The sequence below is a fragment of the Trachurus trachurus genome (genome assembly GCF_905171665.1).
Source record: "Trachurus trachurus genome assembly, chromosome: 17".
NCBI lineage: Eukaryota > Metazoa > Chordata > Actinopteri > Carangiformes > Carangidae > Trachurus > Trachurus trachurus.
In genome coordinates, this window is record NC_139900.1 from 29,493,060 (window position 1) to 29,507,209 (window position 14,150).

Sequence of the window (14,150 nt, forward strand, 5' to 3'; positions counted from 1 at the left end):
GGGAAAATTACTTATCAGGGAAAATGACATAGGAAACGGTGAATTAAAGTTCAGTGTACGAACTCACCAACTACAGCGTAACCACCAGGAACTATGGGATACACGCTGCCGTCGGCATGGATGCCATCAGGAAACATGGTTGCCATGACCTCTCCAACGAGTCTGCCAAATGCTGCACCTGTCACACAGACAGATACACGCATTTAACAATTGGATGTTCTCACAGCTGCGGGAGAAACCAACAGATGATCAGCTGGTAACACTTTATTTTAAGGGGTCCTTGTTCCTGTGTATCTACCTAATTAATTACAGTGTAATTACCTATGTAACCGTATGTAATAACATGTACTTACATTGTAAATACATAGTGTATTTTGGTGTACTTACAGGTCCTTGTTACACTTGTAATAAGAAATGCTTGTGCAGAGAGGCCACTTTGGCATTTCTTTACATTTACAATGTAAGTACATGTTATTACATATGGTTACATAGGTAATTACACTGTAATTAATTAGGTAGATACACAGGAACAAGGACCCCTTAAAATAAAGTGTTACCGATCAGCTTTTATTCACCTATCAGGAAAACCGGCATGAAGGCTCCACATGGGACGGGCATGGTGGTGGCCACAGCAGACATCCAGAACTGAAACGGCGAGAGAAAAAGTCCGTCTGAGAAAACCATGAACTTAAAATCTTCACCATCATCGGATGCAAAAGGCGCCCGATGCCGACCTACCTTCATGATGATGAAGAGGATGAGCGTGATGAAGACGTTGACCTGAGGGTGTTTCCAGGCGTGGTGGTGGCTGATGTAGTCGAACTCCTCGGCCACGCCCTGGCGGCACCACGTGCGGTTGTCGAACAGCGCGACCAGAGACTCGTGCTGCGTCAGCTGACAGAGCGGACGAGGGGAGAGGTTGATGTGAATGTCTGTGTCTTACGTTCCTCATACCTGACTGACGTGCTGAGGAGGCGCTATCGGCCACACAAGGTCAAAAGCAAAGACTCCCTGCGGACAAAAATGCTGCGTTCCAAGAGCATCTCGCTGTGTTTCGGTGTTTTCTGCGCCTACATGGGAACAAACTAAGTCAGATTTTCAAACGCAAACTGAAATCTGGAGCCTTGTACCTCGATTCAACAACTGTTTTAAAGACTCTCTTGACAGCAGTGACGGCACGAAGTGGTACTGAAATAAAGTATACGAGTTTAATTCATTTTCTTTCACAAAAAACTAATAAAAACTATATTAACTATATTAACTAGTCAGTATGGCATATTGTTGTTGGGTTATATTGGTTTGAGCTAAATGCAGAATACCAACATGTTCCCTGTGACAACGTTGATCCACTGAGGTTCAGGTTTCAGTGTAGAGTAGACTAATGAAAATGACTTTTTTTCTGTCACTTTCGTGATATTAGTGCAGGAATCTGTTTTATCCTGTTTCAGGAACTTTGCATAAATGAGCAAAGGAAATCTGCACTGGAACAAAAAAAAAAAAAAAAATTCTCCGAGCTGACTGACTAGCTGATTTCTTTCTTGTTATGAGCGTCTGAAAGGCTCAGAGTGAAACTAAACGGCTTGTTATGCAGGAAGACTTTGCAGCGTGGCAGGTGCGAGGGCAACTTTGGCTCAAACTGCTGTGTGCTCCGTAATCCTGCCTACAGAAGCTCAAGCCACAGTCACTTCACTTTTTTTTTCTTTTTCTTTTTGACATTTTGTTCAATTTCTCCAGTGGCAGCACAGCACAATGTGCCGACATCCACTCATCCTGAACGAGAGGCTTTACTTTCCTGGTTTTGTTTTTGCAAAGATACTGTGCTGTATTGCATCCAGCAGCAGCTCTGAAGCCTCATTAGTTAGAGATATCTAAATATAAAACAATGCTAACACCAAACAACGTTGGTTGTTTTTGATATTTGCATTTGTTGAAAAAATAAAGAAAAAAGAAAAAATATATTTGTTTTAGTTTTTAGCTGCATATTTTTAGCCCCCAGATCTGCACACGCTCTGTGGCTGTGACTCTGCAGTGAACATTGTCTTCACAGTAATCCATCAGACAGCACGGCAGCGCTGAATAGCTTATGCTATCAAAAAAAAAAAAAAACCACAACCTGACACCAGCTCTCGCTTCATTTAAAATTATCATCAATCATTTAGCAACAATAGAGACGTGCTTTCATACTGTCAGAGGAGTGTGAAAGTACATTCTCACCTGTCCAGCCATGAACTGCCCGAGGCCCGGAGGGAACGTGAGCGTGGAGACGAGCAGGGTGACGAGTGCAGGATACACCAGACGCCTGACAGGGAGAGAGGGACTGCGGGGTCATTAATGGGTGCACTTGTCACTGTATGTGCACTTGATTTCTGGGTGGTGGTGGTGAGGACGGGAAGGCTAAAAATAGCTTTCTGTGATGTGGGTGAAACTGACCCAATTTGAACAAGGACTTTACCTAAATATCCCAAAACTACATTAACACTGTGACACGAGACACCGAGCCAATTTTAAACACAAGTTTAGTGGCAGAGGAGCAAGATTTTGATCTTTCTTAGATGTAATTACAGTTTAACGGATTGAAATGTGGCTTTTCTAGATGCATCTTCGATATTTTTTTAGTAATTTTAAAAGGAATTGTTTAACATTTTGGAGAAATACACTGATTTGAAGAAGGGGAGATATATGAGAAAAGTGATAGCACTCTCAAATATGTAGAAGAGCTGAGGACTATTAGCACAAAGACTTGATGACTGAGGCAAATTAACTGGAATCGATCTATCAGAAGATCAATATCTCCATTTATAGGCACCTCTAAAGCTCAGAAATGAACATACAGACCAGATTTAACATGTTTATTAGTGAGCTTTGGAGGTGCTAAATTGGTTTTCTTACCTTTGGACACCAAGGCCAAGCTACCTGTTCACCATTGTTTCCAGTCTCTGTGTGAAGTTAAGCTCCAGCCTCACATTTGCTGAGCAGATGTGAGAGTGATTTAAATCTTTATAACTAACCCTCAGTGAGAAAAGCAACAAGCACATTACCCAGAAGGTTGAACGGCTCCTTTAAAGGAATAGTTCAACATTTTGGCAAATTCGCCCATTGCCATAATCCCTATAGTCGTAGCAGTAGGTTCGTTACCTTTAATTGTCGGTGCAAGCTATTTTTAGAACGGCGGAGCAGAGCCGTGAGCTGCTCAGAGCTACGCTACGGAGGCTCATTATGGGATTTCTTGGTTTTCCTCATCAAATACACAATCCAACAACTCCAAAACGCTCTGGTGGACAAGTTGTGACCTGCACATTCACCACGCTATGAGATAATAACAGAACGTTACGTGACGGAGTTGTTTTAGAGGGAAATTCATGCAAAACTGCTGATGCGCGTTCCCGTCTGGGGCAGTTTTTCGGCAGTCTCTGCATTTACCTCTAAAACAACTCTGTCTGGTAACGTTGTGTTATTATCTCATAGCGTGGTGAATGTGCAGGTCACAACTTGTCCACCAGAGCGTTTTGGAGTTGTTGGATTGTGTATTTGATGAGTTTGATGAGGGAAACCAAGAAATACCATTAGCCTCCGTAGCGTAGCTCTAAAAAAAAGCTTCCACCGACAGTTAAAGGTAACGAACCTATGACTATAGGGATTATGGCAATGGGCCAATTTGCCAAAACATTGAACTATCCCTTTAAGGTGGAGAAGAAGACAGAGGGTCCATCTGTGAAAAGTGTTATGGTTCTGTTCAACGAGAGGTGTCGATACTCACTTCCTCAGCAGGAATTTGTTGATAGTCTTCTGTTTCCTCATGCACTCCACAATCAGCCGGTTCAGATAGACGAACAGAGCGCCACCGAAACCACAGGCGATCCTGCAGACAGACAAAAGGCGCACCTGTGAGCCAGAGGAGCATCCTGGGACAAAAACAAAAACCTGAGCCACAGTCACTGCACTGATTCAGCTTCAGCTGTGCTTCACCTGGTTAAGTCAGTCACTGTTTTTCTGAAGCGCTTTGACAGGAAGCCAACCACCATTAATTCATTGTTTTCTCCGTTAAAGCGTTTTGGCATCAAACAGATCCAATATGTAATCAGCAGAGGAAAAAACTCATTTCATGCCTCGTTCATCAAATACAAATCAACCTTCAAGACTCAGTACAGGAATGTAAATGTGCAGCGCTGAATGAGAGCCCAGGTCTCCTTGTTAAGCTCGGCGCCAAACTGCTCTGGGATCAGTTAAATCATGTGGCGTCAATCCAGAGGAAACGCACTCACCCGAGTATGGCGAAGGCTGGCAGCTCCTGAAGGTCAAACGGGAAGTCCAGGCGGAAACGAGTCTTAAAGAGGGCAGTGATGGTCTCTGAGGAAAAAGAGGATTGTTCTCACTGTGTGCAGCAAAATGTCATTACACTGACTATTGAATGGATCTAGGCACCGACAACAATTATAGTTAATATGATATAATGTAATATTCTTCATTATCATTGCAGAACAAATGATTATAGGTAAAGTCACGTGCACAGAGAGATACAGTCAAATGAATAAAAACTGTACAAATGTTATTTAGTATGTATTTATTGTTTACCTTCCTCTTGATTCCACACTGCCAGCACTCTGAATATGAAGGCACTGAAGGTGGCGGCAAAGAAGCCCCTCCAGTAGTTTCTCACAGCAAAAAATGTTGAAGTGACCTCAATACTGAACAGCACCCCTGCATCAAATAAACACACTTATTTAATCCCACACAGGAAAAAAAACAACAACCACACACAACTTTTTCTTGATCACAATTATAATCACATATCCTAGAGTGCATCGTTGTTTGGGCTGCAATTCACGATTATTTTCATTATCCATTCATCTGTTGATTAATTTTCTTTATAAATAAATTCATTATTTTGTCTATATATTAAACAGAAACATTTTTCCCCAATTTCTCACAAAGAAACAAAATATAAAGAATATTAATTTACTCTTAGTTATAATATAATATAAAATATTTGACTCTCAGCTGTAAGTTTTTTTGTTTGGTAACCATTCAACACATCGTCCCACAGGTCTCCACATTTACAGCCGGCTCATTCTAGTCATTATTACCATTTACCACCTTGCAATAAGCAACATGGTCATTTCTCCTGTTTGCTCTGCTCACGCGTACTTGTGTGTGTGAATCCTCTGTGAGGTTTTAGTGCATACTGAGTATATGTTGTGCTGTATGTCAGTGTGATCTGGTCAAATTGATCAAAATGAATGAGGCACGGTGTCAATCATGTGCCAAAAACGAGCTCCACTCGCATCTCGACGTGTCGCCACGAGCATCATTTCTATTCTCCTCTGCACAAACAATAACACAGAAGAATCTGACAAAATAATCATAACTCAAGGCTTTCATGCTGGCTTTTTTTGGGTCTTCGTTATCGCAGTCTTCAATCAGCAGATGACGTGAGAATGGATGTGTAATGCTGGGTAAAAAAAAAAGATAGTAAGAGGACCTTAAGATTGTTTTATTTTTAATCAAACTATGATCTCAGAGTGTGTCTATCCTTCAGGCTGTTTCCAATATTTCTATGTGCAGTGGCCTCAGAGAAAGGTTAAACTGCCCAAAACTTTTGAAGCCACTATTTTTAAGTCTTTTCAATGCTGCGAGAAAAAAAAGATTTAACATCTACATTTCCAAGACAAGTGTGGATCTCCATCTGCTGAGTAGGATCCTATGATGCAGATTTACATGGTGCTGATAGGTTTAATCAGCATTGTGTGAACTCATTTGGCAAGGCCTCGAATGTAACAGATGTTCATTTACATGCAAAAGTCCTGCAGTCCTGCTTTAGAGATAAGCTGATGTGAATGATCAAGCGATTTTCGACCTGACTGGGGCCCTGAGGGGGGGGGGGGATCACAGGGTCATCGAAAGCGAAGGGGGAACATCTTCTGACGTGAATAAATAATCTGAATATCATGAATTTAATGTGGCCATTAGCTGTGGAGATACAGAGGTCTATGACGCTCCGAATCACAGTTAAGACTGATGGACTGACCAAGACTGGCATCCTCTGCTGCCAGCGGGGTAAATATTTTCCTCATCTAATTTAGCTGCCATAATTATCTACCATGATTAGATACCATTCAATCAGAGGCTGTTGCGGCCATGTTGCCTCACCTCCGATAGGGGCAGCGAAGCAGCAGCCCACACCCACTGCACAGGCGGCCGACAGCATCTCTGTGTTCCTCAGCTCGTTCTGTCCAAACAGAGTCAGATATACACACAGACACACACACACAGGGCCGTGTATTCAGGGAAATACACACACACATACACACACACTCAAAGCCCAACAGGTGTACATGTACGTGCAAATGCCACAAACACGCAATACACAACGAGCATTTGTCATGAAAAAATAAAAAATAAATCAAAGTCAGCAACTGTTCAAAAATGCAACAGTTTTTCCTGAAGAGCTGCTGCTGCTGCTGCTGCTGCTGCTGCATCTTCTCACATTCACTGACATTACAGTACACACGTGAGCGGTGAGATATATAGGAGGCCAAAAATTGAAAACACAGGTCTGTTGGAGTCATGGAATGAGATGTTTGTATTGAACAACACAGATCGATGCCTCGCCGCGACGGTTCACTGAACAGAATCAAACAGCACAGACAAAAGGCATCAATCTATCTCAGCCTCTTGAAATGGGCAGCATGGATTATTAATGTGGATGGGATTGGCAATAAAGAAGCTATCCGACTCATGCGTTCATACCTTGCATCCCTCAAAGGGCTCTTCCTTTAGCGGTAAAAGTGAAACAAAAACAACAACAACAAAAAAGAAGAAAGGAAAAAAAAAAAGCACAGACAGAAATATGTGTGAGTGCCATCTGTGCGAGTGGAGAGGTTACCTTTTTTTTTTTATCATCCTCCTGGAAGACATCCAACTCATTATCCAAATCACACAAAATCAAACAAGCAGCGAATGAGCTTGGACAAACACAGTCTTGATTCCACACTGGACTGAATTAACATGTTCCCAGACTGATTGAGTTTAATGGCCGTGGTCGACCGTCTCTGGACTATTTGAGTCTTTTCTAACTGTGTTTTTCTTCCTCCTTCATCACTGTGAAGTCTATCTTCCTCCATTACTGACGAGGTTCGCTGGCGCTGTTGGTACATATAGAGGAGCGCTCTCCCAGTAGGAGACGTACGGCGCACACTGTCCAGTGCAGAAACAAACAGGAGCCCCGGGGTGAGGTCGCACATGAGTGGAGGCGAGAGAGAGAGAGCGTCTCCTGGAGAGTGGCAGAAAGTCAAAGAAACGTCAGAGACTTTTCATTGTGCAGCTGCGTTTGTGTCGTTCTTTCCATTTCTTTCTTTGTTTTACTGACTTTCACTCCCTTTTGAATCATTTCTATCGCTATATAAATAGAACTAAATTGTATTATATAATATTTTTGTTGAGGTGCACTACTTGGCTCTTAATTCTGACAATAAACTGTATTATGTGTAGCCTCAAACACTCAAGTCAAGTTATATCTAGTACAAGAACATACATGGGCTCTGAACGGCCGTTTACATGGTTATCTTGTAATGTTGTACCTGTAATTTTAAAATAGTTTGAAGGTAAAAAGAAAAATCCATGTTTCAATTACATTAATCACCAACGTTAAAACATGAACGTTTGGAGTAAGTCCCTAAAGGTAAATTCTGAAAAAAACATAATTTGTCTTATTTTAGTAGTGAGGCATAAAGGGCAGGTGGTCAAAGAAGTGGTTAGTGTCCCCTGCTTGATCCCCAAATTGTAGGTGGCTAATGAAGTAATCCTTAACCCTCAAATGCTCCAGTGGAGCGAGTCATTGGGCCATAGATCATCAAACTGGGACTGTTCCTGAAAAGAGAGCACTGGTCTCCATCATTAAGAAGAGGTTAATGAAAAGAAATACAGGTGTTGCAGCTTTGAGCGAGGTCAGATTTCTAGTGGTACAGTGGAAAGCCAAGTTACAGAACAGAAGTATATGGATCAATCATTCAATTAATGATGATTAATTATAGAATCATTAGATTATAGGAAACAATACTTCAACACAGGGCTGTGGTGAGGACTGTGGAGCTACTGGACAGAACTGGATGAAACAGACCAAACTCTATGTTTTAACGTTTTAAATGGGAGGAACATTTTTGATTTCACACATTTGATTTCTAAGAAAGGATATTTCGTCAAAATGGTGAAAACCCCAGTGAGAGGCACGATCAGTGAATGTCCTCAAAGCTCAGTAACTGAAACAAATTTGAATTTGTGCGTCTGTTTGCTTGGAAATTTGTCGGGAACATCTTTTTAAAAAAAAGGTAGTTACCATTCTCATCATGTAAATCCCCCCAAAAACAGCAGCCATGAATTTGCTCAGCAGAGCAGCGCAGAGGCTGGCGACGTGAACGAAGGGTCCCTGAGAGGGAGGCAGAGGAGAGAGAGATAAGGATGTTAGGAAACAGTTATGACTGAAAGCACAGTTCAGAGCTGCGCAGAGCAGAGCATGTAGCGCTTAAAGTTCAGGGGCATTACTCAAAACCTCCTCAGATTCAGTTCAAACAACTTTATTACGCCCCCGAATGGGAAGTGCAAGTGTTCTGCACAGTAAATCGCTCCTTTGTGTTCACAGCCATGGCCATAATTATTCTAGACTGGAGGATTTATTTATCCTCTCTGCAATCTACAGTAAGAAACTTCAAAACCTTCCTCTACTGTACCTCCTTCCCCAGCGGCATCCCGCTGCCCAGGGCACAGGTCAGACCAATGACTTTGGCCACAAACGTCTTGAAGGTCAGGTACTCCTTGAGGACCACCCCCCTCAGTATCGTCTTCATCTCAGGAATGCCTGAACCTGCAGGATGAAAAGCAAAGAGATGCCAGGTTGGGATGATGGATTGGTGAGACGGGGATGAGTTGAAAGAGAGCAATTACACAGGGAGGGGTGAGAAGAATAAATGAGGAGTAAGGATGGGAGGATGGGGGGGAGAAGAGAGGGAAAAAGCTGATTGATATTCATATAGTTTTCCGTATGCACATCCCATCAGAGGAATATTTTAGGAAACGTAGAGAGCATGTCCTTGGAGGCTTTATGGTGTATTAAAGGGCCAATTACATTATCCAGACACAGATATGTGACCACGGATTAGAGATGACAATACATACAGTATGTTTATGCATAAACCGTGTGTGTGTGTGTGTGTGTGTGTGTGTGTGTGTGTGTGTGTGTGTGTGTGTGTGTGTCTTACCCACAGCCTGAGGTGCCAGTATCTGTGTGAATCCCGCTGAGAAAGTGATGAGCACTACAGGGTAGGTGACCCAGGCGATGTACTGCAGAAGCATGTTACTGTCCAGTCCGCCATACATCCACTTCTGTGCTGCACATACACACACACACACACACACACACACACACACACACACACACACACACACATAAGTAACTTCACACACAATACAGAGTGCAGTGGAAAACTACGTCATCAACAGCCAATTCTTCTCATATCTATCAAGATTTGCCCTTATTCATGGATTTTCTTCACCTTTAGCAGCCCGGTGGCCTCCCCCTCCTCATGCATCATTTAGCTCTCCCACAGTCGATTTTACCATTTAAAAAAAAGAGGAGGAAAAGATACTTGGGTCTGCTACAAATGAGGCTGCATCTGTTTCTTTCCATTCTGTCCACATCTGTTCATTGAGCTGCTGTAAACATGAAAACCAATGCAACCAGTGGCAAAGTTTTCATTTTCACTTCACAGTGAGTGGATACATGTGCAAACTTTACACAGGACGAGGAAAACAGAGGTCAGGTCCTTGACCATCTTGGCCAAAAAATGTCCTGTTGTGTTTACAGGTGGTGTGGTGAGCAGATAAATCAATGATGCCGTTGATAATTTTGGTGAAATTGAATAAACCAGTGATCTAATAGAAAATGGAAAGTTTGGGGGTGAAAGAGTGATGTGTTTTCCACTTTTCTGTCTCTATAATTATCTCTGTGATCACTCATTTCAAACACACAACAAACTATGTGCTTATGAGACAACTTTGCAACCACAAAATCACGAGTTGACTGTCTCAGTGCAGAAAACACAGTTTACCTAGTGAACCTGGTGTCTCTGATACCTATTGTCTAAGTTCTCATCCAGGGGTCAAACAGCAAAAACAGAGAAACGTGTGTTAGTGTGTGTCTAGTTTTTAAACTAACTACATTTAACTTAATAACCCTGCTAAAATTGTGCTGTGAAAGTAAAAATCCTATTTATCGATCATTTAAATGTTAATGAAAGCCACTTTGTTAGCAACTGTTCAGGATCGATAAAACTCGGTGGCAGAACCTCAGTCAATTTGTATTAATATTTTACCATTACTCCCCTTCATATGACGCCTGACACTGCCTCTTAGCTATTCGTTATGAAGTGTGACTTCTACCGGTCTTATTTTTTCTTCAGTTCAGTCTTACATTCACTGTTTCTCTCTCTCTCTATCCGCCTCTGTGTCTCTTTCCTACCTTCTTGGCAGAAAGCGATGGCGTAGTCCATGACCCAGCTGACCAGAGCCATGAGCAGCCCCAGCAGAATGAGGAAGATCCAGTCTTCGCCCACCCGCGAGATCAGGAACTTCTGGCAGCGAGATGCACACACTGAGGGCAGAGAGACGGAGAGAGAGAGAGAGCTGACGGAGAAGAAAAGCAAAAGTAAAACTTCACAGTGTAGTGGGAGTGCAGAGAGATTCAAAGAGCCATCAGAGTCAGAGAGGAAGGAGAAGAAAGAGGCGAAGCTGTAACGACGGGAGAAAAGAAATGAATGGGAGGATTTAGGGAGAAAGGAAGACGAGGCAGGTGTACAGGATTTCAAACATGATTCATAGGTAGGTCAAAGTGCTTTATGCAACACAAGAACAATAAAGGAACCTATAAAAACACACAATATAATGTTGAAAACCAAATTAAAAAGGGAATTGTCCAAAGTGTGAAATTTACAAAAATAAATGTAAGATAGGTTAAAGTGTAAGTACAAGGAGGTTGAGCAATGTAAAATATATGCATAAGAAATATATATTATATGCATTTTTGCCATAGTGTGATAAATCTCATTTAATAATCATAGTATGTTTGCATCAGTGGTGCCTGTGGCAACTGGAATAACAACAAAGAACAATTTAACTGTGTAGTTTTTATCCATAATAAATCTTTTCTTTATGCAGTTTCCAGAAGAATTGCAATATTCATGACATTTATGTATTTTATTAGTTTTTGTTTGACTTAACTTTTACTGCGAGAAATTATGAGTGTTTAATGTTCAGTCCTTTTGCCAGGGAAGCATTTACTGGTTTGATTTACAGATTGTTAAATTATGGGAAGTATTTTGTCAGAAGATCATGTCAGATTGTGTTCCTTCTGCGGACTCTTGAGTGAGATTATGTTGAGGGACATCTGAGATAAGAACATGACATTAGTCTGACTTGGTGGAAATAAAAGCCTGGAAAAGTCATAATTGAACACATATCATGTGATGATTTATTACGAGGACTAATAAGGAGAGAGAGAGGGGGGAGGGGGATAAAGGATCCAGTTTCAGATGCAACCTAAAGAAGCAGATTGATCAACACAGTGAGCAGAGTGGACAGAGAGATATTGTGTATTTACCAGGTGTGAGCAGTGGACGAACAATAACAAAACTAAAGGAGGTTATTACTGTACGTGGTGAATGTGATGAGCGCAACAGCGTCACTTTATCATCATCCACCTCAAATATGAGAATACGGCGACAAAACAAAGCTGGGTCACGGTTATAAATTCTAACCATTACATTATAATCTATAACTCTGAGCTAGGTCAGCTAAAAGAAGCATCACTGGACTCATTTCCTCTCTCTTGTCTGTGGACACTGCCAAAGCCTGGAATTCACTTCAATATCCAGAGCATTCATAGATGTGCCCGTCCCCAGAGAGGCCAAAAGTGTGCTACTAACACATTTGCCAGGTCCATATTTCATAAAAATGCTACAATCAAGATACCTCAAGCTTTCCTCCCTTTTTTACTCTTGTTTTTCGTTTTTTTTCCCTCCTTAAACCGTGCTGATATGAACTTATTTAGTGACTTTCTTTCATCCTGGAGAAACCAACAGATGATGATGATGAAAAAATGAGAAACAGAAAGACGTGGGTCAGGCAGCCCGTCTTGTTTAAAGGATAAAGCCGGTGATACCAAAACCAACAGTGAGCATATTCTACAAACACTGTGAAGTTTGCCTGTGTAACCAAAGCCAGTACTGGATTGTTGTGGTGGGCCACACAAATTATAAATGAGCCACATACTTTTATTCAGTGACACACGCAACAAACACCAAAAATATTCAATTATCTAATGTGAGACAAATAAAAGCGACAGATTCTCACTGTTGCAGTATTTGTGTAATTAAACAGCGAGTTGTTTTCAGTTTCTTGTCTAACTCTTCCAGTTCAGGTGACGTGTTCCTTTGAGCACTAGTAGACTGTGAATCCGCTGCTGAAAATAGTCCCAAACAGATGCACTTCTTTCTCCTGTTTTTTTTTTTTTTTTTTTTTTTTTTAACATTTGCTTAAGAAAATAAATAAATAAGATGAAATAAAGGTATATACAGTATATGTTGTTTTTTAAAATCAGGGAATATGTTTAGCATAATGAAAAAATAATAATATCACTAAGTCTTTTCTTGCAGCAGGTTTTAAACTATGTCTAAAAGTGCAGCTATCTAATTTTGCTTATATTTTCCTTTTTGTTTGAACTCAATGCTTCTTGTACCGAAAGGTCATACATCTAAACAACAGACATAGTAAACAATATAATGTAAATGTTAAAAAAGAGAGAGAGACACACATTTCAGCAGCCTTTGTGGAGGAGGATTCAGGTCATGGGGGGATGCCGATCTCCCAAAGGAAGTGGGACACAACTGTGTGTGTGTGACGGGGCAAGCTGTCTGGTAGCCAGGCCACATGCTGGAGGGCAAGTTGCCACCAGAGAAAATGCAAACAGGGACACAAACACTGATGTGCAGACAGACACGTCACGCAGTGGACACTGATTAACAACTCACATACTGTACATTTAATGGACAAATATCGATATAATCAGTTTTTAGATCTGCCATGTTCTTCCCTGGATCTATACATTTTATTTCATGGTCCATTGGACACTCACATGAGTGAAGTTGGGGAAAGTCCCATTCCTACAGCCTCTCTCACACACACACACACACACACACACACACACACACACACACACACACACACACACACACACACACACACACACACACACACACACACACACACACACACACACACACACACACACAGTCTGGCACCTGCCATACTTCCGTGTGCACCTTGGCTCGCGCTCACATCCGCAGGCTCAGTGGTTTTCACAGATGTCTTCTCCTGATCCCACAATAAAATCCCACCCAATGCCAGACATTTTCCCCCACCTGTGTTAGTCCTGCATTGCATCACCTGACACACACACACACACACACACACACACACACACACACACACACACACACACACACACACACACACACACACACACACACACACACACACACACACACATACACACAACATGTGACACAAAACGTGACGCTGATGATCCACGGAGCCGCTGGTAGAGACGGAGATCTGAGTAACTAACGGCAGCTATGAAATCCCAGAAAGATTGATTCTGTGAGTGAAAATAAACACGGTGGGGCTGTAAATGTTTTTAGCTCTCCATCATGACCGGCGGCAGAGCCTCTAGCTGCATGTGTAGGCTGCCCTGTTCCAACGCCGCAGCCTCAGTTAACTGATCTCAACACACACTCGTACTCCATCACCCACAGAGATGATGTTCCCACACACAGATACATGAGAGGAAAACACTAAAACTCCCACTTCCACCGATTCTGGAGGTTTTCTCCGTGCACATTACCTAACACGACAGCAGCAGCAGCAGCAGCAGCAGCAGAAGCCGTCCAGCCTGAGCGTCTATCTAAAGATGAGTCTAAAAATACAAACAACTCCTGATCTACGAGCGCACACAGCAGCACGCAGACAGTAAGCACACAAATCACTCTGGCTGGCTCCTGATCTGAGAGTGATTATTTTAAATGGCTTCCATTACAGCCAGCGAG

The 14,150-nt window shown here is 42.0% G+C and overlaps 1 protein-coding gene across 1 annotated transcript in view; it reads right to left on the minus strand.

The window, feature by feature from the left end:
- The window catches only part of clcn2a (chloride channel, voltage-sensitive 2a), a gene marked incomplete at both ends in the record, with an annotated part of 40,516 nt that overhangs the window by 10,217 nt on the left and 16,149 nt on the right, over positions 1–14,150 (minus strand). The window contains 13 exons of the mRNA XM_083991939.1: positions 68–178; positions 576–645; positions 739–894; positions 2,215–2,317; positions 3,758–3,859; positions 4,263–4,347; positions 4,573–4,698; positions 6,148–6,226; positions 6,748–6,771; positions 8,333–8,422; positions 8,724–8,857; positions 9,252–9,380; positions 10,511–10,642. Coding sequence (XP_083848065.1) covers positions 68–178; positions 576–645; positions 739–894; positions 2,215–2,317; positions 3,758–3,859; positions 4,263–4,347; positions 4,573–4,698; positions 6,148–6,226; positions 6,748–6,771; positions 8,333–8,422; positions 8,724–8,857; positions 9,252–9,380; positions 10,511–10,642 — 1,341 coding nt within the window. The remainder of the gene's footprint in view (positions 1–67; positions 179–575; positions 646–738; positions 895–2,214; positions 2,318–3,757; positions 3,860–4,262; positions 4,348–4,572; positions 4,699–6,147; positions 6,227–6,747; positions 6,772–8,332; positions 8,423–8,723; positions 8,858–9,251; positions 9,381–10,510; positions 10,643–14,150) is intronic.